At 53.7% G+C, this 27,732-nt stretch overlaps 1 protein-coding gene across 2 annotated transcripts in view; it reads right to left on the reverse strand.

The window, feature by feature from the left end:
* Positions 1-8,878: 8,878 nt before the first annotated feature.
* BMP7 (bone morphogenetic protein 7) overlaps positions 8,879-27,732 on the reverse strand; it is a 94,885-nt gene continuing 76,031 nt past the window's right edge. Inside the window, exons 4-7 of one of the 2 annotated variants that reach the window (XM_021677894.1) lie at positions 24,407-24,604; positions 15,804-15,880; positions 14,237-14,347; positions 8,879-10,948 (exon numbers count right to left, since the gene is read on the reverse strand). In XM_021677894.1, coding sequence (XP_021533569.1) covers positions 10,799-10,948; positions 14,237-14,347; positions 15,804-15,880; positions 24,407-24,604 — 536 coding nt within the window. In that variant the 3' untranslated portion in view covers positions 8,879-10,798. The remainder of the gene's footprint in view (positions 10,949-14,236; positions 14,348-15,803; positions 15,881-24,406; positions 24,605-27,732) is intronic. The other variant, XM_044918630.1, reaches the window with a different exon arrangement.

The raw sequence follows: 27,732 nt of genomic DNA on the forward strand, positions 1-27,732 counted from the left end.
GGCCCTGGGGACAACACAGCGACCGAAACAGACTAAAGTCCTTGCCGTGAGTAGGGCTCCTGCACCAGGTGACCTAGGGCAAAGAACTGATGAAGAGTAGGGAATAGCCTGCCGCTGTCTGGAGGAAGGGCATTCCTGGCACGGGGCTGGAACCAGTGCAAAGGCCCTGAGGCAGGGCACGCCTAGGGTGTTGAGAAGGGCAAGGAGGGTATGCGGCTGCAGCAGAGTATGTACAGGGAGAGGAGATGGGGTGAGGTGCGGGAGCCTGAATAATGTCCCCTCAACTCTGTCCACATCCTAATCCCTGGAATCTGTGAATACGGTGCCTCTCAGAGGTGACATGTGCTACTTCGTGTCAACTGTTTTCACCTCCAACACTTCTGACACCAAATGTGGTGGTGGAGTGAGGGAGTCCCCCAGACCAAGCAAGTCTTCAAATCTTCGGTGTCCTCTGATGCGCTTCAATTCTGGTACTCGTTACCTGGAGCTTGGGCATACCCGCGGGCTAAGGGCTCACCCACAGACTGCCCCCACGTCAGACACGTGGGGTCAGTCCCAGGGAGTCACCTCTTCTGACCACTGGCTATAAATTGGGGGTTCCCACAGCCCCTCCTCAGTTGGTTTTTTTTTTTTTTTAAGATTTTATTTATTTATTTGAGAGAGAGAGAGACAGAGATAGGGAGAGAGAGCATGAGCAGAGGGGCGAGGGAGTAGCAGGCTCCCGGCTCAGCAGGGAGCCCGATGTGGGGCTCAATCCCAGGACCCTGGGACCATGACCTGAGCAGAAGGCAGAGGCTTAACCGACTGAGCCACCCAGGCGCCCCCTCAGTTTTGATCGTTAGCTAAAACAGCTCGCAGAACTCACGAGTTACTTACGACTACCGGTTTGTTCTGAAGGATTCAAGTCAGGAACAGCCAAATGGACGAGATGCCCAGGGCCAAGTATGGCGGGGAGAGGGGGATCACAGAGCTTCCAGGCCCTCTCCAGCACATCACCCTCCCAGCACCCCCCTATGATCACCAGTTGGGAAGCTCCCTAAACCCCATTTTTCAGGGGATTTTATGGATGTTCCATCAAGTAGGCAGCATTGGGTCAACCATTGGCCAATGGTCATTAACTCAATCTCCAGCCCCTCTTGCCTCCTGGAGGCCAGGGCATTGGGCTGGAAGTTCCAACCCTCCAATCCCAGGGTCCGTCCCTCTGGTTCAGGCAAGAGTCACCTCATTGGCATAAACTCAGGTGCGGCTAGAGGGAGCTAGTTATGGGAATCAGACATCTCGAAAACCCCTTCTTCCCATCCCTCAGGACATCCCAAGGGTTTTAGAAGCTCTGTGCCAGGAACTGGAGACAGAGACCAAATATTTATTTATTTTTTAACCATTTCCCACCTCGCACTGGGGATTTTGCAGGTGTGGTTAAGGATGTGGAGATGGGGAAATCAGACTGAATTATGTAGGTGAGCCCAACGTGATCCCAGGGGTCCCTGTGAGGGAAGGAAGCAGACCGGAGAAAGACGTGAGGGGGTTCGAAGATGCCTTTCTGCTGCCCTGAGGCTGGGGGAAGGGGCTGCAGCCGAGGGGTGATGGCAGGGGCACTCTAGGGGCTGGAAAAGGCTGGAAAAGGCGGGCGCCCTCCAAGCTCTGGAAGGAACCAGCCCTCTCCTGAGGCCTGAGAAGCCTCCTGACCCCCAGAGCTGGAAGGGGTAAGTTTGTGCTGCTGTAACGCACTGAGTTGCTGGTCACTTGTTGCAGCAGTCCCAGGAAACCGAGGGACGGGCAGATGCTGTGGGCCTTTTGGGTTATTTCACTCAAAGCGGCACGGGGCCTGGGGAGGGTTCTGAGCAGAGATCTCTTGTTTAACAGGATCGCTCTGGCGGCGTCAGTGAGCCAGGCCCTGAGGTACGTGCTCGGCTTACAACCGCTCCTTTAATGCCCCCAACATCCCTAAGAGGTTATTACTACTGTGTCCATTTTACAGAAGAGGAAGCCAGGGCTTCGGGGACCTATGTGGTCCCTATGTGGTGCTTCGAGGTGTGCCAGCTCGCAAGAGGCTCACATTCTTCCTTTAACAGGGCAGAGTCCTTTGTCCAGTGGCCGCACCTGCTATAGGAGTTTTCCTTCAACTGTCTCCTGGAATAAGTGCCCAGCTGTCCACTGCCCCCCCCCACCCCAACTGCCTCCCGCAGGTGCTCACGGCCATCCCGACGGGGCAGACAATGCCAGAGAGCAGGCTCTGCCACCAACCCAGCAGGCTGGACATCACGGGGGTTCTCCGGAAGGCAGGAGGGGGTTCCCGCCCCTTAAACTCTCCCCCGAGCTGCCAGGCTCCTGCCGTGTTGGGATTGACTTCAGTTTCTCTCCATCGGTGCCTCTCAACCAGGAGCATTGTGTTCCCAGGGGACATTTGGCAATGTCTGGGGACATAAGTGGCTGTCACGACTTGGGGGATGCTACTGGCTTCTAGAGGACGGGGCCAGGGATGCCGCTAAGCATCTGACAGTGTACAGGACGCCCCGCAACGGAGAATGACCCGCCCCAAATGGCAGTGGTGCGGAGGCTGAGAATCACCCCCTGCCCACACACATCTGCCGGCCTCGTGTCTCTCCCTCGGGGTCAGCATGCCGCCCTGTAGGCATGGGACATTACACGTGGGGTTTCTGTACATTCTGCCCGCACACCCTTGTTACACCCCCTTTCTGACGCCCTCCTCAAGTGGTCCTGATTTGAGTGCCTTCTGTTCCCCTCTGGGCCCCCCACTGATCCCTACCCAACACTCACCGTTGTCAGCTCCTTTCCTTGGTTGCTTATTTGCTCTCCTCTCTCTCTGCCCGGGGATGTGCTAAGAGCATGGGGCCCCCCGTACACCCCGTCGTGGTGTATCCTCGGTGCCCAGAACACAGGCCACAGCGCAACGGGGCTCAAAATGCGCTCATTGAACGGCAGAGGTGGGGGGGCGGTTCTGAACTGGACCCCGGGCCTGACATCAAAGTCTTTTCTACTCACCAGGCACGGGATGGCCCGGCAGGGGATGGGGCAGGGGGCTTGCTTAGAAGGCAGGAAGAGTTGTGTGGACAGTGACTACAGCACATCCAGCCCAACAAAGGGCCATTCAGAGCCCAGAACCCCGTGTGGCTGCCTCGGGCGCATGGCACGGGGTGGGGGAGGGGTTGGTACCATCTTGCAATGACCGTCACTGGTCACCAGTGTCGTGACAAGATTAGTGGCCACACCTCAGGGCACATAGCCCTTCAAGGAGGGCCAGCTCTGGGACACGCGCTCCATGGAGCTGGGGGTGGGGGGCGGAGTCTGGAGCCCCTGCCCCCCGGGCCGCCTCCGGGGCCTGCTAGCCAGAGTCTGAGACTGAGAGAGGGCCACCCGCCGGAGCAGACACCGCCCCCCCCGCCCCAGGCCAGGTGCACTTCGCCTCCGTCCAAACAGCTGTCTCAACTCCAAAGGCTTTGGAGAGCTCTGTGTTTTTCCTCTTCTATTTTTATTTTCTCAAATCTAAGACCAAGAGAGGCCAGGGCCAGAGTTGTGAAGCCATCTGAGCCAGGGTGAATTGATCCGCAGGGGAAGGGAAACGTGTCTGGAAGAGGTCACTGCAAGTATCCTTGGAAGGGATGGACAGACTTCAGCCTGAGGGTGGGGCCGAGTCGCAATAAGGACTGGGTCCCCTGCGAGAGGGTCCGTCCCGCCGGCAGAGGCCCCTGGACTCAGGGCTGGGGCAGGCCCGGGAAGCACTGCGTTCATTGACACCCCCCCGATAAACAGCGCCCCCTGAAGGTGTGCAGGGCCCAGTTCACCAACATCCAGCAAACGTGTCATGGTCTCCACCTCCCGAAAGTGGGAAGGGAAGTTAGTGTATGGCTCTCAGGCTTGCCCCGAGCATTCAGTGAGCTCAAGCGTAAAGCGCTTCTTGTGCCCTGGGCAGGGGCCCTGGCCCAGAGGGGGCGCTCCAGAGCTCGTACTGTGTTTTGCAAAGATCCAGACAGGTCAGTCCATCGTCCTCCTCAGGCACATATGAGAGTAGCTGAGGTGATGAGTGACTTTACAAAGAATTTGGGGACTGCAGGTAATGATTCTGGGCACAACTCAAATTGTGCCACTCATTTGGTGGGGTGGGGGGGCTTCTCAGTGGGAGGACCCTACCTTCAGCTCTAGTCATCGCTCTCTCGTGTGCTACTTGCCAGGGAGCATCTGCGTCCGTGGTGCCTTTAACATCCTCTGTAACCCGAGGCGTGTAGTGGAGCTTAGGTGAGACGCAAGGAAAAACGCCGACGTAGCCCCCCAGATTTCTGCCCAACATATGATGATCGCTCCCAAAGATGAAGGGATTTTGCAGGTACAATCAGGGACCCTAACCGACTGATTCTGAGTTAAACAAAGGGTGATTATCCTGGGTGGGTCTGACCTAATCAGGTGAATCTTTAAAAGAAGAGAGATCCTCCCACTGGCTTTGAAGAATGAATTGACCACGTTGTGAGAGGTCCACTTATAAAGGAGCTGAGAGTGACCCATGGCTGACAGCCAGCAAGAGAATGGGGTCCTTGGTCCTACAACTGCAAGGAATTGAATTTGGCCAATAACCCAAATGAACTAGGAAGAAGACTCAGGCTCCAGGTAAGAATGCAGCCTCCGTCACATTGACTGTAGCCTTGTGAGCTCCTGAGCAGAGAACTTAGCTACATCTTGCCCACACTTCTGATCCACAGAAGGAGTGAGATAATAAATGGGTGATGATTTAAGCCAACAAGTTTTGGTAATTGGTAGGTAGCAATAGAAAACTAATAAAAATAGCTAATTGCTATTTAGGATGCTCCAGTCTCCCTAAAATTCTGACAGAGATAGGACCCTGACTGCTGATTTTTGACTATGTACATTGCCACCTAGAATAAAAGACTATAGTTTCCAGTCTCCCTTACAGCTAGGTGTGGTCATGTGACTGTATTTTTGCAAATTGGATGTGAATGGGTATTTTGTGTCTACTCTTTAGGGTAGCTGCTGAAGGGAGCATTCAGCCCAGAATACGGATATGATGGCTGGTGCTCCAGCAGCCATATTGGACCATGAGGTGAATTGTGAGGATGGAAGCCATGAATTAGGATGACAGAGCAGAAAGGTAGAAAGAGACTAGATACCAAATGGTATAGTGGAGCTGCCATCCTGACCTTGCACAGCTGATTTTCAGGCTTAAGTGAGAAACATTTATCTTGTTTAAGTCACTGTTATGGGGGTTTCTTTGTTATATACTGCTGATGCTGATCCTAAATAATCTAGGTGAGCACCATACCATCTCACAGATGAGGAAACCGAGGTCACAGAGATGGTAGAGAGTTGCCCACAGTGAAGGTCCCACAGCTAAGTAAGTAACTGATCGCAGGCCCCTCTGCCCAACACACAATGCTGCTGACTCGATGGCATGAGAATTCTCCTCCATTCCAAACAGATATTTGTAGGAAAGCAGGGGAGGTCTTCCTCCAGAGCAGGGAAGTGAGTGTCCTCTCAGCAGCCTCTAGCAATGACTTTTAGCAGGTGTCACTTCTCACCCCGAACACCGGGTGAGGGCATCTGCGCTCACCCCACCTCCAGCCTCGGCAGACGAGGAGGCGGGAGAGGTTCAACTGGGGCCTCGGAGCCTTTGTACATGCTAATCCCTCAGGCAGAAATGCTCTTCCCTACAGTAGCTCCATTGCCTTTCATGGGCCTGCTCTGTCCTTCCTTTGGAGTCTCAGCGGCAAGGGCCCCCCCTTGGAGCTCTTCCTTGACCGCTCCGTCTGAGGAGCTTGGCTGCCAACCCCTCACTTCCTTCCCCCGTGCACTGTTTTCTTCCAGATCCACATTATTACCTGCCACTAAATCGCTCACCGTGAGTGCCATTTTGTCCATCAGGCACCGCGGAGACAGTGCCCAGGGCTCGTGGTACCTTCAGGGGCCCACAAAATGGCTTAACGTCTTTTAAAATCAGAAGGTAAGAAATGAACGTGATTCCGCCTAACTTGTATTTGTCTTTGTTCCAACACAGTCATAAAAGCAAATTTGCATTATTTTGCATGAAGGGAGGGGTCCGCACAGCCACGCTGTGGTGCCAAGTACCATTTCCTGTGCTCCCCAGGTGCAAGCTCCGTGGGGCGGACACCTTGTCCTGTCCCCCACCTTCAGGGCCCGCAGCAGCGCTGAGATACAGTGGACACCCGGAATTAGCGCGTGAGCAGGTGAGTGGAGGAAGGCTTCTGGCCAAAGAGGAAGGTTGGGCTTCCTCCAAGCTGTCCCCACTACTACAAAGGGCACCGAGGTTTGGCCGCCCTCGACGGTGGTCATCCCTGCGTATGGTCTGCTGGCCCCTCCAGGGGTGACCCGGCCTGGACCCCTGTGCCGCATCGGCCCCACTGGGGGGTCAGTGCCTCCAACAGGGTGTGGGCAAAGGGTGGGAATGGGGGGGAGCTGGGGTTGGGCTCCCAAGCCCCTTCTCCAGCCACGGGAGAGCGCAGGAAGCTGCAACTCACACCACCAGCACGCACGGCCCGAGGCACGTTGTGAGGACCCACTGAGGCTGTCTAGAAAGTTCTGTTAGGCCCCAAGACTTTGTGGCGGGAGAGGGGAACAAGGCCTTGCAAGAAGGACAGGAGCTGCACTGTAATAGATTGAATGGTGGCCTTAAAAAAGATCTGTCCGCGTCCTAATCCCACCTGTGACCTTATTTGGAAAAAAGGTCTTTGCAGGTGTAATTAAGGGATGTTGAAATGAGATCATCCTGGATTATCCAGGGAATCCTGAAGCTGATGACAAGTATCCTTCTAAGAGACAGGCACAGGAAAGACACATAGGAAAAGGCAGAAGCCACGTGAAGACAGCCGAGACTGGAGTGAGAACAGCCACAGGCCGAGGAAGCCAGCAGCCCCCGAGGCCGGGAGACACGTGGCAGGGCTCTCCCTGAAGCCTCTGCACGGGGCACAGGTCTGCAGACACCCTGACTGGTGACTTCTGGCCTTGGAACTGTGAGAATACATTTCTGCTGTTTTAGGCCCCCACTCTGTAGGAACCAGTGACAGCAGCCCCAGGAAATGAATACACTCACCTTCTCCAAAAGATCTGAACAGAGGGAAGGACTCAGAATGTACGTGTGAGAATTCTCGGAGCAGATGGCCTCCGTGACCACCGCTAACCAACCCCCCAGCCTCCCAGGGAGGCCCACACAGCCTCTGTCATTGGCATGCAGGGGAGGACTCATAGGGAAGGCCGCTGGCCCCAGCCCGGGAGGGAGCTTCGAGTTCAGCAGTATGCTCGCAAGGGAGGGCCTCGGGCAGTGTGGAAGCAGGAGGGAGACCCAAGGCCTGCACTGGTGGTCCGGGAAGTCGGCACTGGTTCAGGGCCTGACACCTGGGATTGGGGGACCTCTCTGCACCCGCTCAGTGTGGCCCTCAGGGACGTCAGTCCAAGCAGTGGGAGCCATGGGACCCGACGCAGGAGCTCAGAGAGCAGGCGATGAAAAACGGCCATGGTGAAAACGAGCAAGAGAGGTGGAAAGCAGGAAGGGAAATGTGAAGGCAAAAGATGAGGCCACGTGAGGTGCTTCAGCCACAACACACCTGCCTACAGGGCCCCTGATAGGTGCCAGACCGGGGGGGGGGGGGGGGGTGTGTGCCAGGGATGAAGAATGTCTGCCCTCTCTGCTTCTTCCTGAAGGTGTGGCCCTCTCTGCCCAGCTTTTACCTTCCTGCTCTTAATAGACACATGCGTACAAATACCCAGCTATCTGCAACTATTAATACAGCAACTGATGTTCACCCCTTCGTGAGAGAGGCAATTGGGAGTAGTGGGGACTATGGCAACAACCACTCTTTGGCTCCAGCCAAGAGTTTCCATGCAGGAAGGTGGCCCAGGGTAGCCAGCTCTGCCCATTTCTCAAGGGAAGCCAGAACTGGGGATTTTTTTTTTCACCCCCAACCTTCTGGTTCTCAAAAGCATGTTGGCCATGAATTCATTTTTTGAAGATGAAAAAACACCGGGGGGGGGGGGGGGGGGGAGAAGACACGTCTGCAGGCCGCATCTGGCCCTCTGGTTTGTGGCTCTGGTCTTTGGCCTGGAAATAGAACAAAAGCTAACTTGCACATCGGGACAGTGACAGGAGGGTTTGGAAATCACAGGGGCTGGAACTTGTTAGGAGCGGCTGCTTCATTGGAGGCAACGGGGGAAGAGCGAACAGCCTGGCCAAGTAACAGCTGCGGTTCTAACATCCATCAGGTGACCTCAGTGCGCACTTCAAAGCAAGAAGGAACCTGAGCTGTTGTTCCACACTGCATGGCTGAGTGCTGCTCTGTGCGCAGTTAGGCGGCGGGCCCCGGGCTGCCTCCACCAGGCCCCCAGGTGTCCCTCCACAGCTTGAGCCGGGAGCCGACAGCAGCCCCCAAACCACTGAGATAATTTGCACTGGACAATGTTGGCTCTGGGGTCTGTGCTGCCTTAGTTTTGGGTGTACACTTCCCCCACCGTGCCTTTTTTCTCTTTCTTTCTTTCTTGTGCCTCTATTTTATTGGGATGACTAAATCTTTAAACTATGTTAGCAGTAAACACAGCTAATTTACCCCCTGCCTCTTTGAAACAGCTGTTGACAGCTGCACTGTAATTCAATCAAGGATCTTTGTAGTGGAGCCTACCAAATTCCCATTTGTTGTTGGGTTCCATCTCTCCTGCCTGGAGCCCCACACAGCTGCACCAAACATTGACGAGCGCCCCTTTCTCCCCAGAGCCTGGATGATAAACAGCATATTAATGGTGGGGGCCAAGGCAGAGAGTCCTTAGCAAACCAAGAGAACTCCAATGTCCAGGAGTTGAGAGAAAAAACAACACACACAGACATACACAGCCCCAAGAATCAGAACCAAATGTCTCCTTTTATTGAAAAGTCAAAACCCTTTTTATTTTGTCTATTTATACAGAAAATTCACGGAAGACTGCTCTATGCAACAGCTGAAGGTACATTGGTCTGATCATTAATAAATAGTCTTAAATAAGAAAACAAACAGGCTGGGGGAAGCGAGCTCATCATCCTGAACAAGGGATCGAAGGAGGGTGTAAAATGAGCTTCCAATGGACATAAATAATTTCTTTGTTTTGTAACAACTATTTACATGTTTCAATGTACAAAGGATGCTAGCCAGAAACCAGGTGGGGCTTGAGTGGTGAGAAAACTTGCACCAAGAGGGAACCACACAGAAATCCCCAGGTCTGCCAATAGATAAAACAAAGTACGGCAAAAACAGTGACTCTTCCCCATTGACCAGGCAGAGTGGAGGCTGTGGCCTAAGCTATTGAAGAAGAAAAATAAAAGAAAATAAAAACGGGGCCCCAGTATTTCTAGGAACCAACTTAATCAAGGTGGAGAAACGATTCCCTGCTGGACCAGGTTCCAGGGGCATAGGACTCATCTGGATAACCCTGTTATTTGTTCACAGACAGCCCAGAGCTCCACAAGGCCTGTGTCACAGCCAGAGGCTGGGTGCACAACACTTAGGGGACCCACTGGCCAAGGCAAGGGAGGCTCACGCCAAGAGCCACATCAGAGATGGCACCTTTGAATTGGAATGCTCAATTAGGACATCACTCTCAAAGCAGTTTCTAGATCCTTCCATTTGAGATTCACGTCCAGCATACCCTGCACCTAGCAGTTCTCCACCATGCCATCCGCTCCTTACCTCAAGGAGCTTATTGTTTGCAGAGCCCTCAGGAGGGGTCAGCCAATGAGAACAGGTGGCTACAGAGGCCCCGGTTGGAACCCAGACTCCAGGGTGCTGCTGCCAATCATGACCAACAGGGGAGCCCAGCTAGGGGAGGGCCAGTAAGCCTGCCCATCCTACCCCTATCTAGAGCGAGGTTTCGCTGGCACTTCTTTAAATAGGGCCATGTTAGCTAGAGTTCAGGGTCAAGTTGTGGGTTCTCTCCTGATTGCTGTCCCTTCCCCCTGTCATTCCACATTGATTTTCTACCACTAGGAGAGCTGGAAAACCAATTCCAAATGTCCATCAGTGCTTCACATGCCTAATTTAATTTCTGCCGCCATACACCCAGCTGAAGGATGGAACATATTTTTCCTTCAAGGTCAACACACCTCCTCCTCCAAGCAGAAATTTGCCCTCTCCTTTCCCGGTCAAATCTTGGATTTGGGCAAGTCTCTGTAAACAGCGGGCCTCTGCAAGCCTCAGAATGAAACCAGAATGGAACAGAGAGGGGGCCTCCCCTGCCTCCACTGGCCACAGCTTCTGTTTATGAAATCAGAGTAAACCAAGAAATGGGGATAAATTGTTTAGGAAAATATATCTGTAACATCCTAACCATTTTCATTCATTTGTTTTATTGTGACATTTATTACAGGAACTTCCGTGTCAATTTTCCTTGCGCACAGACACAAACGTGCCCACCCCTGGCCGTGCCCCCTTCCTCCCGCTGCTGGGTGGCCTGGCTGAAGGGTGCTCCTAATTACCCCTGGGAACTAGTCAGTGCACGGCTGAGACGTCACAGCCAATGATCGTGGCTGGGCAATTTTTCTTTATATATTTTTTTTCCTTTAGGTTTTGCCTGCCGCAGCGTGTAGGATCTTGTCCATAGGAGGCGGATGAAAACCTGATCAAAAGGCATTTGCTTCTCGAATTCCTTAATCCTCCTACGCCCTTAAGGTTGGGGATGGGGGCAGGGCAGGTCTCATGAAAGGTAGTTGCTGTGCTGGGCGGTGGGAGGCACTGGGCGGTGGGAGACCGAGGACCCCGAACGGTGTGGCGCTGAAGGGTCTGACCTCCAGGAGGCGCTAGTGACAGCCACAGGCTCGGACGACCATGTTTCTGTATTTCTTCAGGATGACGTTGGAGCTGTCGTCGAAGTAGAGGACAGAGATGGCGTTGAGCTGAGTGGGGGCGCAGCAGGGCTTGGGCACCGTTTCAGGGTTGATGAAATGGACCTGGAACACACAGCAAATGGCGGCAGTGGTGAGAAGGGCTGGGTCCCTGCTCCCCGGCCTCCTCATTTCTATGAGGACCGCCAACTGCTTGGGCAAAGTGACCGCACGCGACACTCCCCCCTGGGAGTGACTGCACGTGACACTTCCAGTTCTGGCCCGTGACGCATAACCTCTGTTGCGCAGACCAGGGACCCAGAGCATAGAGGTGTCCGCAGCACATAGCTGGGAAGTCAGTGGCCAGGTTGTTCTCCACTGCCCCTCGGTCCTGTGCATTGAAGAGTGTTTACCAGCGCCCCCCACAAGAAGCCAGAGGCACTCAACCCCCAACCATGACCACCAAAAATGTCTCCAGACATTGTCACATATCTCCTGGGAGGCAGATCTGCCCCAAGTGGAGAACACCTGGGGCAGACAGGGTGAGCCAGCAGGCCAAATCCTGTGCCGCTGCCTGGTTTTGTGAATAAAGTTTTATTAGCACCCAGCCATGCCCATTGGTTCCCTAGTACCAAGGTCTTCTGCACTACGATGGCCAAGTTTAGGAGCTGCAACAGAGGCCTTATGACTCACGAAGCTAAAAAGATTTACCATCTGGCCTTTTTCAGAAAAAAGTAGCTGACCTCTTGGCTAGACCTGTCCTGTCCAAGAAAAATACAACGCAAGTCACACTTGTAATTGAAAATGTTCTAGCAGCCACGTTTGAAAAGAGGAAAAGAAATAGGTAAGATTAAATAACATAGTTCATTTAACCCAGTATTTCATATATATTATCATTTCAATACACACTTACCATAAAGAATCTTTTTTTTTTTTGGCACTAAGTCTTCAAAACCTAGCATATTTTAGACTGACAAAGCATCTTGATTCAGACTGGCCGTATTTCAAGTGCTCAAGAGCCACATGTAAAAGTGGTTACTGTATTGGATGGTGCGGGTCTAAATTATACTAGACGATTCTGCCTCTTGAGCAGTGAAACTAGGACAAAACTGGGCAAACACCTGGGTGGAAGTCCATGAGAAAGAAGAAGGTCTAGAAAGGAGGAATGAAGGAAGAAGCCAGCTAGCCGCGCAGGTTTGCTGCTCCTTCTTGCTCGTGGGATTCTGTGCACCTTACAGGGGACGAGGGCCAGGGGCAAACAAACTCAAAGGCCCAAAGGGGCCAGGCAGGCACCACTGACGAGCAAAGGAGGCGAAGAGTAAGACAAGAGGGAATAGTGAGGGTTGGGGCAAACCCGAGGGCGGATGCTGCCAGCTAACTGCGGCCAGCCAAAGTCAATGCAGTTGGGTGTGCCGAGTGTCCAGGACAGGCCAGAGACTTAGCTCTGCTCTGTTTGGATGTGAAACTTCCAGGTTTCCAACACACCGCGTGTGCCAAGTAAAAGCATTCTGGAAGCCTCCAGCCTGTGACCTCTGACATAAGACAGCACACTCAGTAGCTTATTATGGACGATTTCAAACCTTACAAATCTAAACCTTCCCCCTACCTCCTCCACCCTTGAATAATTTGAAAGCAAATCCCAGACATCAGCTCATTTCCTCTGTTTTTCACTAGGACTCCCAGAAAGCAAGGACTCCCCCGCCCTGTTTTTTTTTTTATTTGCTTCAGAGGTAGAATTTAGAGATTCATCAACTGCATGTAATAATACCCAGTGCCCATTCTGCCAAGTGTCCTCCTTCATGCCCATACCCAGGTTACCCCATCCCCTGCCCACCTCCCGTCCAACAACCCTGTTTGTTTCCTAGAGCTCAGCATCTCTTAATGGTCTGCCTTCCTCTCAATTTTCATCTTATTTTATTTTTCCTTCCCTTCCCTCTTTTTAAACATGACCACAGAACCTCTTGTTAGGATAATCAGACAGCTCCTTCTGATCCCAGAGCTCCCTAGTGACACGCAGACTGCGTGGGTGATGAGGGGACAGCCAGGCTTCCGCCGTATGGGCCATGAAGCAGGGGTCGGAGGGCAGAGGTGTGCCTCTGGCAGCCTGGGAGACCCCCTGGCACCTCCTAGGGGCATGGGGCAGGACCTTAGGGGGCACACGGGCACAGGAGAACAGGCCCAGGCCAAGGAACAGGCTGGGGGCACTACTGGTTTCCAGCCCAAGGACTTTCAATCCTGAGCAGGATGTCAGAGTTTGCCTTTGGGGAAGGAAGGGCCTTGGAAAAGCATGGCTAAAAGAGAAGCCTTCACTCGAAGGGCAGAGCGTGGTTCAAATGAAAGGACTAAGGGAGCTTTTTCTCCAAGACATAACACATAGGGCAGGAACAAGTCTGCCACTAAACAAAAGAAGCCAAAAGCTTCAGAACAAACAGAACTGTGGGATGGCCACAGAGGGGATGGCCCTGGGTAGTGAGCTCTCTGTCACCAGGAGCATTCAAGCCAGGGAAAGGCCCCAGTAATGTTTATGGCAGGGAGCTAGATAACCAAGATCCCTGAACCTCAGATTCTAAGCTGAAGAACGAAGTTCTTAATTTTTATCACTGCTGCTATTTTCAGTAGAGTAAAAATCACTTCTATCAAGGGTCACCAGGGCTGGGTATCCTGTTAAGAGCTTATCTTCTTATCACAGTGAATCCTGCAAGGACCCCATGGAAGTGCAGCCTGAAACAGCCCCCGCCCTGCCCCATCTCTCTGTCCTGTCTGCCTGCTTCCTACCACTTCCTCCTCTCACGCATCCTCCGTTGTTCACCTGACTGCTTCTCTCCCTGGAAACTGAGGTCCCAAGGGCAGGGACCAGGTCTATGCTGTTCCCGGTGGCATCCTCAGCTCCCAGTGCGGGGTCTACCTGCAGGAGATGCTCTTGGATGGCCGAACCCCAAAGTTCAAGGCTAGGGGGCAAAGACATGCGCTCGGGGAGGCAATGGGCTCTCAAGCCTGCCTGAACCCAGGAAAGCCCAGACTTTGGGGGCCAGGGGTGGGGACACCGATGGATGCAGAACAGACACGCGGACAACCAAGAACAGGCGCCCAGAGAGAGGCAGGGCCAAGGCTGACTTCACCGTGAGGCACAGTGACCAAGAGCCAAGATACCTTTAGGAGCCCCTGAAACTGTTCTTATTTCTTTTTGAATTAGGAGAAATCCGTGAACTTTAGGGTCGGAGATTACACACATCTTTATGCCAATGCTGTTATAAAATATGGTTTTTCATCTTTTTTCGTTTTTATGGAGGAAGGGGCCCACGACAGGAGGAGCGCCCAAGGCCTGCGAGAAGTCAGGGCCCCAGCCTGGAGGAGCGCAAGGCAGGGCCCGGAGTGCCCCCACCAACCCGCCCCGGGCACGCAGGCCACACTCACCAGCGTCTGCACGATGGCGTGGTTGGTGGCGTTCATGTAGGAGTTCAGAGGAAAGGCACACTCGCCCTCACAGTAGTAAGCGGCATAGCCTTCAGGAGCGATGATCCAGTCCTGCGGGAGGGAGAGCGTGAGCCCCACATGACCTTTGTCGCCCCAGCCCGCTCCTGCAGGCCAGACTCTGTGCTCCCAGGGGACCAAGCCGCGGCCCACACTGTCCCGAGCAGCTGGGGGTCCCGCAGAAGCAGGACAAATGGAGGCTAGGCTACCACGGCCCCCCACAGAAGGCAAAATGAGGGAAAGACCGCCCAGGGGCTGGGCGAAGCCCAGAACGGACGCTTGCACGGCCTTACTGGGAGGTGGCCCAGACAAGCGTGACCGGGGTGGCATCAATTCTAGCACTACGAGGTGCCTACACGTTGGCAGTTTGCTTTACACAAAACCTCCATGCTTCAGGTCACCGACATGGGAGAGAGACAACTAACCCACAACACTGAGAATTAAGTGACTGCAGATGAGCCAGCCAGCGCCTGGTACATGTGTGCGGCTCAGTGAAGGATGCCCACTGCCAGGCCCGCCTTCAGGGCTGGGTTAGCACAGGAATAGCGTTCTAGCAGTATGTACACCCCTCACGGGCTCAAGTCTCTGGACTCCTCCTGCAGAGGAGCTGGAGTCTGGGGCTCGGTTCCAGCACCAGGGCGCATGCATGGCCGGGCGCCCCGCGGAGCACAGAACCACGGGAGGGCTCCACACTGGCCATACGCTAATGCCCTGATAGTGTGCTTGGGCACGATCCCCGGGGAAGAACCCGGACTCCCCCACCGGACCACAAGCTCGCTGAGGAGTGGACAACAAAACGAGCGGTGATCTCAATGCCCCGTTCGGGATATTTGAGCTCCATGAGGGCAGGCACACGGAAACGCTCCCTGCCGCATCTCCAGGGCCTGGAAGAGTGCCCAGAATGTCACAGATGCTCATAAACAGGCATTAGATTGTATGACCCTCGTGCCTGTCCTAGGATTCATCCCCTGCCCTTCGCCCCATTCCATCCAAGTGGTTCCGGAAGGAGCCGTCATGGTCCTATAACATGATCTCATCCCCCAAATAGCTGGCTGGTGCAGGACCAAGCACCTGACCCGAGCTGGGCCAATCCGCCCCTGCCCTGGGAAGGGGAATCACGGAAGAAGGAAGGGCAGAGGGTGGAAGGCGGCCCTGCAGGCAGCCGGGTTCCAGCACACGGGCTCCACCACCTCTGAGAAAAGCAGGCAGCCGCAGGGTGGAGATAAAGTTCCCATGGAGAATGAGGCTCAGAGTCCAAAGTGTTGGGGCTCCTGGCTCTAACTGGAGTCTCCACCACATTTCTGCCCTTGCATATCATGAGTCATCCCTGTATCCCTGACCTGACTTCTCTACCCTAGTTAGGACACTAGGTTCTGGAGTCTTCGCTGAAGTCGATGAGAAACATGGCTCACTGCCCACACGGGACCCAGCCCCGCTGCCTTGGGGGGTGTGCGGGGACACCCACGCCAGAGCCCCCACCATCGGAGCCGATCCGGCCACCCGTCCTTACCTGCCAGCCCAGATCGCGGAAGCTCACGTACAGCTCGTGCTTCTTGCAGGCCTGCCTCTGGTCACCGCTGCTGTTTTCTACGTTGGCAGGAGACGGGGTGCGGGCAGGGGAGAGGAAACACGCACACATATTAGGGTTTCCTCAGCCTAAGGCAGTGGTGTGAGCAGTCGAACTCAGCTGGAAGGTGACCTTTCTGACACAAAAGCCACTCGAGTACCTGTATAGCCTTAAAACTCATTTCCATCCCTAGCTAACGGCCTCCGTAAGAGGCACCACCATCCCCACCCCTCTTGCGCCACCTTAGCTCCTAATGCTCTCTGGATCCTTAGGTGGACACTGGCCTTTTTATACACACGTGTTGTCTGGAAGCTGACCTCTGCCCAGATTCCATATAGGAATCCATGCGCCACCATGCTGGCTGCGGGAGCCTGCTCAGAGGGGACTGCCTCTGGCCAAGCTCACCTGCTGAGGCCAGCCCACCTCACGATGCTCACCCCTCTTCAAGGGCAAGAGGGGGCACTGACATGGCCTGGGACAAAGTCCCCACCACCAGGAAGAAATGAGAGGGCAGGAAGTCAAATCCCACTGACCTCCCAGAGAAACACACTACTGAGGTTTTTTTAAGGAGTAAAAACTATGCACTGGGGTTTTCCAGAAGTATGTAAGGTTTGTAGGCATTTGGGTTAGGGCTTGAGCACTTGTAAACACGTAGAAAGCTCTGCCCCCCCCCCTCCTCTCACACACACACAGACACACACACACACTCTGGTGTTCCTGCACAATTTTCCATCCTGCAGTTATGGAGATTATTATTTTTTTTTCTTTTCTTTTCTTACCCACGACTTGTATTTCCTCCAGCTAAAACTTTCTAAGGGCTTTCTATCATGCTTAGAGCAATGCCTCAACTCCTGCCCTTGGCCTGTATGGCCCTATGTGGCCCTGATTCCTAAGCCACAGCCTTCTTTCTGTGCTGTGTATGTACTGCCAAACCTGTTCCTACCCCAGGGCCTTTGCACTTGCTGTTTCATCTACCTGAAATGCTCCTTTTCATAATCTTTCTATGTCTGGCTCTACTTGATACTCAAGCCTCACCTCACATGTTGCCTTTTCTAAAAGGTCTTGTGAGGTCACCATTGGATCCCCAGAGCCCAGTGTCCACCCATATTTGTGTAGTTAACACACAAATAAAGAAAACATCAATGCCTCAGCTTTTGTCTACTGCTGTGATCCCTCCAGGCCTCAGAAGGTAATGAACACCAGTGGGTGAGGGACACAAGGAGAACTTCTTGCAGGTTGGAGAGGAAAGCCCAGGAGATGACCCAGGGTTGCCTGCTCGCCTGACCTACACTTGGGAAGCATCCAGATGCACCCATTTCCCCCTGCCCGGTCAGCTCTCTCAGATGGTCAGGTGAGTGGCCCTCCTGGTGGCCTCAGGGGCTCATGGCAACCCCAGCCCTTGTCAGTGACTGGTTCAGACCCAGGACTGAGCTCACCAGCTCCTATCTCATCCTTGGAGTGAGGATTGGCTCAGATAAGCAAATGACCCCATCCAAGCCAAAGGGACACAGGTGGAAGCATGCTGGGGCTTCTGGAAAAAGTTTCCTAATTCCTAAGAAAGACCCATGGGAAAAGATACTCATCTCTTGCCCCTATTGCCCGGGAACTGAAAAGGAGTAGAGCTGATTGTTACATGCAGCCACAGCCTCGAGGAGAAGCCAACACTGAGCATGGTGGGCAAGGACAGGAAGCCAGGGCTTTCATTGTCCTTGACTTTCTGGATCAACCAACCCTCATGCCCACCCAACCTTGGCACTGGGAGCCAACAGCTTTCCTAGTGGTTGAAGCCACCTGATCTGTGTTTCTGAGACTTGCAGCCAAACCACCCAGGGGGTCCTACCTGGAAAGGTGCATCCTGGTGTGGGGGTGGTAGTCAGCTGGAGCCCAGAGATAGACCCCAGAGCACACCAGCTCCCAAGTAGAGTCTGGCCAGTGGGTCAGGACCAGGTAAGGGGGTGCCGCTCCAGCTCTGGAGTCAGCCCCTGGTTCTCCTAGACCTTGGGCTCCTCGTCTGCAGAGCGAGGAGAAAGTGCCTACCAGGGCAGCTGTGCACGTTCAAATCAGTTTAGCACGATGCTAAGCTCATGGCAACAAGATGCTGATGATCATCCTTCCAGCCCACCTGCGAGGGAAGGTTAAAACTATATGCAAACTTCATTCCCACACACACTCTTTAACCATTTGGAGTTAATGACTGCTTCCTCCAAACCTGATGACACGCCATGTTTGGAAGAAGTGAAATATCAGTTTCCTGCTGTCCCCTGATTCACAAGAATTCTATCTGCATGGCTTCTAGGTTAATGAGAAACAGTAAGATAAAAAGGATATCACTGAATTCCCTTCCCCGGACCTCAACTTCCCCATCTGTGAAATGGGTGTGAGAGTTGTGTAGGAAGCCACATGTGGCTACCATACACTGTAAGTCAGGAAGATGTCCTTGGGCACCTGCTGGGCGTTACGCTGTCCTAGAAGCTCTGAATGTACAGCCACTCGGACTACTCCGAGGCTAGGAACAAATCTGAAATGAAATGGTGCGGGAGGGGAGTGAGGGTGGGAGGGAGAAAGAGAAGGAAGAACGAGGTTGAGGAGAAGAAAACAGGGAGGGCAGCAGAGGGTGCAGCAATCAGAAAATGTTCTCCAACAGGCTTTCCGGAAATGCGTAGGTCTGAGATGAGCACGTATTCATGGCTGGGTGGGTTCAATCCCATGCAACTTCCACCTCCATCAGTCTCTGTGAATATTCCTGATTTTGTACATATCTTTATATCTATAGTTCAGGAAAGCAATTTTTAAAGATTTGCAAACCAATGAGGAAAATCATATTGTATTCATTATGACAGAATTGCGTGTGTCTTTATAGGAGGGATCCTGACCCTTGGGGACACTCAGAGCTCCTGAGATGACCTCAGTGAGGGTGGGGTGGGCACAGTCTCACCTCCTGGGTGCCTGGTGCACCATCCATCCATCCATCCATGCATCCATCCATCTATCCATCCATCTATCCATCCACGCATCCATCCATCCATGCATCCATGCATCCATGCATCCATGCATCCATCCATCCATCTATCCATGCATCCATCCATCCATGCATCCATCCACGCATCCATCCATCCATGCATCCATCCACGCATCCATCCATCCATCCATGCATCCATCCATCCATGCATCCATCCATCCATGCATCCATCCACACATCCATCCATCCATCCATGCATGTATCCATCCATCCATGCATCCATCCATCCATCCATCCATGCATCCATGCATCCATCCACACATCCATCCATCCATCCATCTATCCATCCATCTATCCATCCACGCAACTATCTATCCGTCCATCCATGCAACCATCCACACATTCATCCATCTATCCATCCATCCATGCATCCACGCACCCATCCATCCATCCATCCACGCATCCATCCATCCGTCCATCTATCCAACCATGCATCCATCCACGCATCCATGCATCCATCCATCCGTCCGTCCATACAAACTGTTAATGAGTGTCTACTGGTTTGCAGATGCTGTTTTGGGCATTAGAGCTACAGGGTAGGCATGAATAAAACAAGGCCTTGCTCCAGGGGCACTTATCTTCCAGTGACAGAGGCAGGCAGTAAGTCAGCAAGTAAACATAGACTATATCCTGTCGAGATGGAGAATAGTAAGGTAGGAGAGGAGGGTGTGCTTCCAGGGGGACTGTGGGATGGAGGGTGCTAACAGAAGGATCTTCTGAGTAAGGGATGTTTGCGTAAGAACCAAAAGGAAATGAGAGCCAGCCAGAGAGGCATCCAGAGGAGGAAAATTCCAGGATGAGGACGTAGGGGAATGGAGAGGAAGGTGCCTTCCATGACTGGAAGGTCAGCAAGAACTCTAAGAGCAGTGGCTGCTGACCGAGGGACAGAGAGTCAGGCACTAGAGCCTTCCAGGAATGAGGAGGCATGAGCAGGGCTCAGCAGCAGGCAGCGTGGAGGGGGCAGAAGGTCTACTTTGCTGGACTGAGCTCCAAGGCTGGGGGCCGGGGGAGGTTGGGAGGACAAAGCAGCAATGGGGGTCCGGGGTCCCCCTTCCCTACCTCTGGGCCTGGCAGCCCGAAGGCTGAGACAGGGAACCAGTTACAGGGGTAGCAGGGCCTCCAGAGGGCCAGGTGGTAACTAACATGTGAAGGTCGAGGTCAAGGGAACCATCAGAGAAGAGCTCCAAGAAATCTATCAGACCATTCGCAATACTGTCCCGAAAGCACTGAGTGGAAGTCCAAAGATGGCCTCCATTGCTGCGGCAACGCCCACAGTCGCAGGAAGCAACGTCAATGCGCAGCCTCCTTCTCCCCCTTGCTGTAGGGATGTGGAAGGTAGAGGGGAGGGAGGAAGAGCATCCCTCAGCCAGTGATGCGTGAAGCAGCCTGAGCAAAACAGAGGACCGAACACGTTAGCTTGGGACAGGGATGTGGCAAAGAAGCTTCGGGTCAAGCACCAACATTTCTGGCTGCTTGATGTCCTAAGTAAACCAGGATCTGAAGCTTTGTGAGGCTCAGTGAGAAGAAGGTGCCGCGACTGATTAGTAATGTCTGCCATGGGTGGAGGCGGGGCAAGTATCGGCCTGAGTGCCACTTTTCCCAACCCTGTCTTAAAGCAAATCAACGATATTTGGCTTCATGTTAAAACCCAGGCCCAATAGACGAAGGCAGCAAGCAGCTTGTGAGGCCAGCTGTGGGTGCCAGTAGGGGCTGGGCACTGGCCCCGTCACCAGAGACACCTGCACCGCCCCTCCGGGCCTCCTTGGATCGTGAGGCTGCTCTGGGAGAGAGGTCAGAAGTCCTGTTTCCTGACGACCGTATATTAGCCGAAAGACTAAGATAGGGAAGAAGAGCTGCCTATGAAGGAGACTCCCAGCTCCCCTCTCCCTCTGGTCTGGCCCCCCCAAACCCATGCTGCCACTTCATTTGCCTTGACCAGCCCCTGCCTGAGCAGCTCACAAGTTACAACCCCCAGATCATTTGGGGAAGATGCCTAATTCCCAGGGGGTTGGGTGCAAATGTGGGTGGGGAGAAGAAAGTGGGACCCAGTCTCTCAACCCCAAACCACATGCTCTAAGAGCAGGTAGAGGCTCTGGGGCGGGGTGATCAGCCTACAGGTAAGAAAGCTTTGCAGTGGACAGGAGGTGGGAGGGTGACTATCCCTCCCACACATCAAGGGCCGCCACATGAGAGGATTTAGCAGGATTCCCAGCCATCACATGAGGTAAAGCCATTCAAAAGGGTATGTATGTGTGCATACACACACATTCAGACATTCTGGTTTACCAAGCCTGGGGTGCAGCCCAGGCCTTGGTATTTTTTTTTTTTTAATTAAATTTCCGGGAAGGGTTGAGATAAACTGCAAAAAGGGCCAGGAAGTAGAAAGTCCTGGGACGGAGACAGATTCCAGGCAAACTAGAACGGCTGTCATGTGAGGGAGTGAGAGCCCCGTCCTGGGGGTTATGTAAATGGAGTGTTTGGTGGGGATGCATGGGGGGGAAATTGGGTGTCGAATTCCAGGACTTTGAGGCCTGGTCTCTCTTCCTTCATTACACCCGACAGGCCTCCAAGACGCTGGGTCTGCGAGCATGGAATGTACCAGCATGTCCTGCCTGGCTGATATGGAAAGACATCTAACAAGTCTCTCTCCTCTGACCCTCCCTGAGCACCCCACCCTGCTCCCCACCATTCTCAGCGCAGCCAGAAGGATCATCTGAGCACCCCTGCCCCCACACCATAGCTTCAAACTCTGCAGAGGCTTCCAAATTTGTTTTGGATGAAGTTCAAACTCAAGATGTGACTCTGAAGAGGACTCTTGATCTTGCTCACCTTGCCAGCCCCACCCTCCCCTTGTTCCACGGCCTCCCTCTCCCCTCAAAGGAGCGCCGCCGCCTCCCACTCTAAGCCCCGTGCCTGTGGGTCCCCAGATCACTCTGGTCAAGCCGACCCAGCCAGGCCTCAGGGGCACCTGCTAGTCCCTGAGTTCTTGGCGGGGCAGTCTTCTCTGCAGCCCTAGTCACCATCCCCTGCCCCTCAGGCCTGTTAGTAAGTGACAGCCACGTCCAGCCTGGCCCAGACCCGAGGGCGGACCATGGCTGGCTTTCCCCAGGGGACTCCAGCTGCTAGAGCCAGCCCAGAGGAGGTTCCCACTGCAAATTAAGGGATTCTGTCGGATTTTCGTTAGGGGGCCTTACAGAGCCTTCCAAGAAGCCTAAAAAAAGAATGGATCCACCTGCCAGTGAAGGAGCCCTCCAGAATCCCTGCACACAAGCTTCAGACACTGAAGCCCATGCAGGGGCCCTGGGGTCAGGAAACCCTGCTCTAAAAACTTCACCAAGCACAGCGACCGTTCCTTTCTTCGCCTTCAAAAAGGAAAATGAACAGAAATAGGAAAACTGGCTACATGAAGCCAAAGAAGCTGATGACAGTAAAAGGTTAGTCTGGGGGTGGGGGCTGCTTGGCCGCCATGTGCCCCCCGTGTTCCCCTCCGGGCACAGCTCAGCTCAGCGCTGCCCATGCAGCCGGCAGGCTGATTCCGCTGCAGACCCTGCCTGGCCTCGCAGCCCACCCAGCGCTCTGAGATGGCGCAGGGGCACGCGGAGTAAACCACTCTGCAAACGTGGTGGGTCCACTTCCTACGGCTGCTTTAATGAATTATCACAAACACGGCGGCTGAAAACAACACCAGTTTATCATCTTCCAACTCTGTAGTTCAGAAGTCCCACATGGGCTAAATTCAAGGCGTCAGTGGGACTGTGTTCCTTCTGGAGGCTCAGGGAGAAATAGATTTCTTTGTCTCTTCCGGCTTCTAAAAGCCACCCACCTTGTCGGCTTGTGTGCCACACCCCACCTCTATCTTCAGAGCCTGCGACATCACACCTCTCTGCCCTCCTCTGGCCTCACACCTCTCGGACCACAGCGAGGAGGGATTCTCCGCCTGGAAGGACCTCCGTGATTACAGTGGGATGCTGGGCCCACCTGGACCATGCCGGCTTATCTCCCTATTTTAAGGTCAGCTGATGAGCAACCCACATTCTATTGGCAGCCATGGCCCCCTTTGCCATGTAAGGTAACGGATTCACCAGTCCTGGGGATTAAGACATGGACATCTGGGGAGCTGAGGGAGCACCGCTCAGAGAGCAGTATAGCTGGTCAAGGTGAGGGGACAGGGCAGGTGGTTTCTTTCAGCCACAAGCTGGGCACCTTGGATCTGGGTGGTCATTTCCGCAGTCCATGGGGAAAATGGTTTGTCGGTGAAGTTAATTTATTTGCAACTTTCCTTTTGGTCTGGGGGAACATCGATGTGCATCTTTTCAGAAGTGGCACTCAACATGCAAAAGACCATGGGGCGGGGCGGGGCAGGGTGTGGGCATGCAGGCCACAGGCGTCCACAGTGTTGAAGAGGCCGGTCCAGGCCAGCCCAGCCCGCAGACTCATCCCAGCAACCCCAGGCCACCAGATGCCAACAACACCCTGGTGCCTGGTCAGCCCAGAGGGAAAAGGACCCTGTTGCAGCCAAGCCCCAAGGCTGGCAAAGGCAGGCCCACGCGGGGCCCAGCAAATGCCTAGTGAATTGTGTGAAGACAGTTAACAGGATTGTTGGGGGGCCCAGAGTTCATCAAGCAGACCGCCTCCTGGCAAAACCAAACAGGCTCAAATCCCAGGGCTGCCGCTTACTTGCTTTGTGCACTTGGACAAGTTACTTAACCTCTCTATGCCCCATGTCTGTCTCCACTATCAAATGGCAGGCCATCCTCCTCAGAGCCTCAAGAACCACAGAACACCATACACCCTACAACAAGTACCTAAATGTCTCAAGCCCTGGAGGTTTCCTGGAAGGAATGCACTAACCAGTATTTTCTATTAAATCTTTGAATTGCTAGCTATGAAAATGCTACCTTTATTTTTAATTTGTTTTTACTTATAATAATGCATCATGGCAATGAACCTAAAAGTATCCCCCAAAATACACTGGAAAATCTAATGCTCATTTTTTTTTACTTATAATAACAAAACATTTCAAACAAACCTAAAACTATCCCAAATAATACACAAAAAACTCACTACGACCCATATTTAACAAAGTAGTAAAATGAGCCATGAGTTTCAAATATCTTTCACTTTAAGAACTAGAATTGAAAACACAGCAAACTCCCCCATTTTTTTCTCCTTTTCACTCCCAAGCAGCGGCCTCCCTGGGGAAGGTGGTGTGGCGTCTTCCCACTACATGTTTCTAGAGCTTTCTTTCATTTATTTGTAGCCATCACTTTGTCTACTTGGAAATTTACACGACTGGCATCTTGTTACACTAATGTTTTGCTATGTGCATTTCTAAATGAACTTACTACTTTTATATAGTTAAGGCGGTGAGCTCTGCGCAGGATGGGATTTTGCCGGGTTTGCTTCCTGCTACGTTGGCTCGAGGATCATTTGCGGGGCATAGGAATGGATTTGAGTCACGCCCCTACTGGGGTCCTGCTGTGAGTTCCTGGGGTCCGTGCACTGACCCTCCCGCCCCAGGGCGTACCTGCCACGTTGGCCACCCGCAGGGCTTCCTGGTTCTTGGGAGTCTTGGAGCGGTTCTGGCTGCGCTGCTTGCCCCCCGTGGAGCGGGTGCTGCGAAGGTGGACCTCCGTGGCCTTGAAGAAGGCCACCATGAAGGGCTGCTTGTTCTGGGGTCCGTGCCGCCCGATCAGGCCCGCCAACTTGGGGTTGATGCTCTGCCCTAGACCGGAAGCAGTCAAATGCACAGAAGATCAATTACAGGAGAAGCGGTTTGAGGGGAGGGGCTGCATGGAGTGACTTCTATCCTCGCCTCCGTGGTTCACTCATGCACCTGCTATTGTCCATCCAGCAAGTACTTATTCAGCATTTATGCCAGGTTGTTCAGGAGCTTGGAACACAGCAAGGAAGCGCACAGAGGTGTCCTCTCGGCATGCATGGGGTGCAGGGGAGGTGCGGGCAGGCAGCACAGACCACGGTAGCCCGTGGTGATATGTGTGCGGGGAGAAAAACGGAGCGGGGTGGGTTAGGAGCCGGCTAAGGTTTGCGGGACTTGGGCTAGAGGAAGCTCCACTTACATTTCCTTGGCCAAAGTGGGTCATGTGATCTACCTAATTTCAAGAGGTGGGAGAACCCTGTTTGCCCAAGGAGGGTGGGAACCGTGGCAAACAGCCCCAGTGATGATCACCTTATGCATGGAGGGGCCGTTTGAGCAGAGGACTGGGTAACAGCGAGGGAGGGAGCCACGTATGTGGGTATTGAGGACAGGCATTCCGGGCAGAGGGCACCGCAAAGGTAACTGCTTGGAGGTGGGAGCGAGGCTGGTGTGTTCAAGCAACAGGTAAGAGACCAGCTGCCGGGTTAGAGCACCGACTGGGGTGAGCAGGGATGAAGGAGGGGTCAGTGGGATAAATCAGGGGGGCCTATCGGGAGCACAGATCATGTAGGGTCCTGTGGGCAACAGCAAGCACTTTTCCTTTATTCTGTTTACTGAATTGAACAGTGTCCCTCCACATTCATGTCCACCCAGAATCTCAGGATGTGACCTTATTTGAAAATAGCATCTTTGCAGACGTAACTAGTTAAGATGAGGTCACACCGGACTTGAGGGTGGTGATGGCAGCTAACCCAATGACTGGTGTCCTTAGAAGAAGGCCACGTGAGGGACGCCTGGGTGGCTCAGTCGGTTAGGCATCTGCCTTCAGCTCAGGTCATGATCCCAGGGTCCTGGGATCGAGTCCCGCATTGGGCTCCCCGCTCTGCGGGGAGCCTGCTTCTCCCTCTGCCTCTGCCTCTCTCTCTCTCTATCTCTCATGAATAAATAAATAAAATCTTTAAAAAAAAAAAAAAAGAAGAAGAAGGCCACGTGAAAACACAGAGACACCGACAAACACACACGCACACACACCCCCGAGGGAAGGAGGCCAACAAACACCAAACACCAATGAAGCCAAGTAAGGACTCATTCCTCAAGCCTTCGGAAGGGGTACAGCCCTGGGACTTCTGGCCTCCAGACTAAGGGAGGACGAAGCCCTGCTGCTTTAAGCCCCCCAGTTTGTGGACCAGGGACTGAGACGGTGGTGTGAAGTGGCAGCCACGGGGTGTTTGAGCTGCGCAGCGGGCACCCCGAGTTGTCTCTAACAGAGCACCTCAGGTGCCCCCGGAGGGCCAGAGGGAGGCTACTGGACAGTCCAGGGAGAGGGACAGGGCTGGCTCCAGGCAGCAGCGAGCAGGGCTGGCCAGAGACAGATCCTCAGTGATTCATTTTTCAAATCCGTCTTTGGAATTTACATTTAAAGTTTTGTTTTGAAATGATTACAGAATCACAGGAAGTTGCAGAAGAAAATGTACAGGGACGTGCCCTGTACCCTTCCCCAGTTTCACCCCATGGTCACATAACAAGAGCACATCCCAAGCTGGGAAACAACAGAGCCTGGATCTACCTTGAAAGAAACATCTGGCAGAATTTGCTGAGGGACTGGACAGAGAGGCTGCGAGAAGGTGCAGTCACACCTGACTTTCATGCTCTGGGCCTGAGCACCTGGAAGAAGGGAGGGGCCGTTTATGGAGGTGGGGAAACTGAGGCAAGGGTGGGGGAGGGTGGAAGGCGGAACGCAGTGTGGGTCAATGGCTGCCATTTTCGGTGTCCACCTGTCGCCCGAGGGAAGCTGGCAGGTGGGCAGCGGACCATCCCAGCCCGGGTGCAGCTCCTGATCCGGGGGGAGAGATGGACTTTGGAACCACACGTGCTCTGGCTGGGCGCCAGACTTCCCGCGTTCAAGTCCTGCCTCTGTCACTCAACACACAGACGCTTCCCAGAACAGAGCTTTGCACGTCGGACATGCTCGATAAATGTTGGCTCGGGGCATCGGTCGGGGTGACAGGGAGGAATTCCTCTGGGGACAGGGTGTAGCTGGACAGCGGCCTGAGGGCCGAGCCCAGGCACCCTGACTCCACCACTGAGAGGTCAGGGCTTGCATCAGAGTGCCCAGTTAGGGAGGATCTGGAAGGATCTGGAAGAAGCTTGGGGAGGAGAAAGGAGGGCACCCAGAGGGTACGGGGCTGGAGAGACAGACAGGAGAAAGCGGACGGAACAAGCGCCATGTCCTGTACTCTGCTGCTGGGCAGAGCGGGCTGGGAGCTGAGAGCAGGGTATCAGCTCAGGCCACTGGCCAGGGTGTATTTATTGTCATGCCGTATGGTGATAAATATTCCAAAGAAAGGTAAAGCAAGAGACAGGGCAAAGAAAGCCGATCTCACTCATGAGAGAACAGCCCAGAGAAGCTGAATAACCTGACCAAGGACACCCAGCTTGGAAGTAACAGAGCAGAATTTGAACCCAGGCTGTGTAACCGGGACAGAAATGCATAACCCCCAGTTAGGTCGGAGGGGTCAGAGGCCAATGAAAGTGGTGCTTCTGGAGGCCCTGGGCCCGTCCACATCTGGAACTAACTTCACCTGGAGCCCCCCAGACGGGCCCAAGTCAGGAAACCCAGCCTCCCGGGAACCAGATCGGCACCAGGGGGTTCGCTTTGGTTTTTTAACAGCTCATGTTTAAAAGAGCAAACGTCCCCCATCCACCACTGCTTTACCTTCACCCCCTTGAATGTTCGGCTTTCCTGCATTCTTTAGCAAGGGTTTCCTCGAGTTCATGCATTTATAATTCGAACGATTCTATAAAAGAAACCATTAAAGCTGAGCCCCTAGGAATTGTATCTTGCCCCCACCCCCACCTGGAAGGCTTTTAGGGCAAAATAAAAATGCCTCGCTTGAAAACCTGATGCTGTTCCAGATACAGTAAATCCAAGGGCCGCGAGCGGGCCATGCAGCACCAAGGGAGGGGGTCTGGCT

The sequence above is a fragment of the Neomonachus schauinslandi genome, chromosome 10 (genome assembly GCF_002201575.2).
Source record: "Neomonachus schauinslandi chromosome 10, ASM220157v2, whole genome shotgun sequence".
Taxonomy (NCBI): domain Eukaryota; kingdom Metazoa; phylum Chordata; class Mammalia; order Carnivora; family Phocidae; genus Neomonachus; species Neomonachus schauinslandi.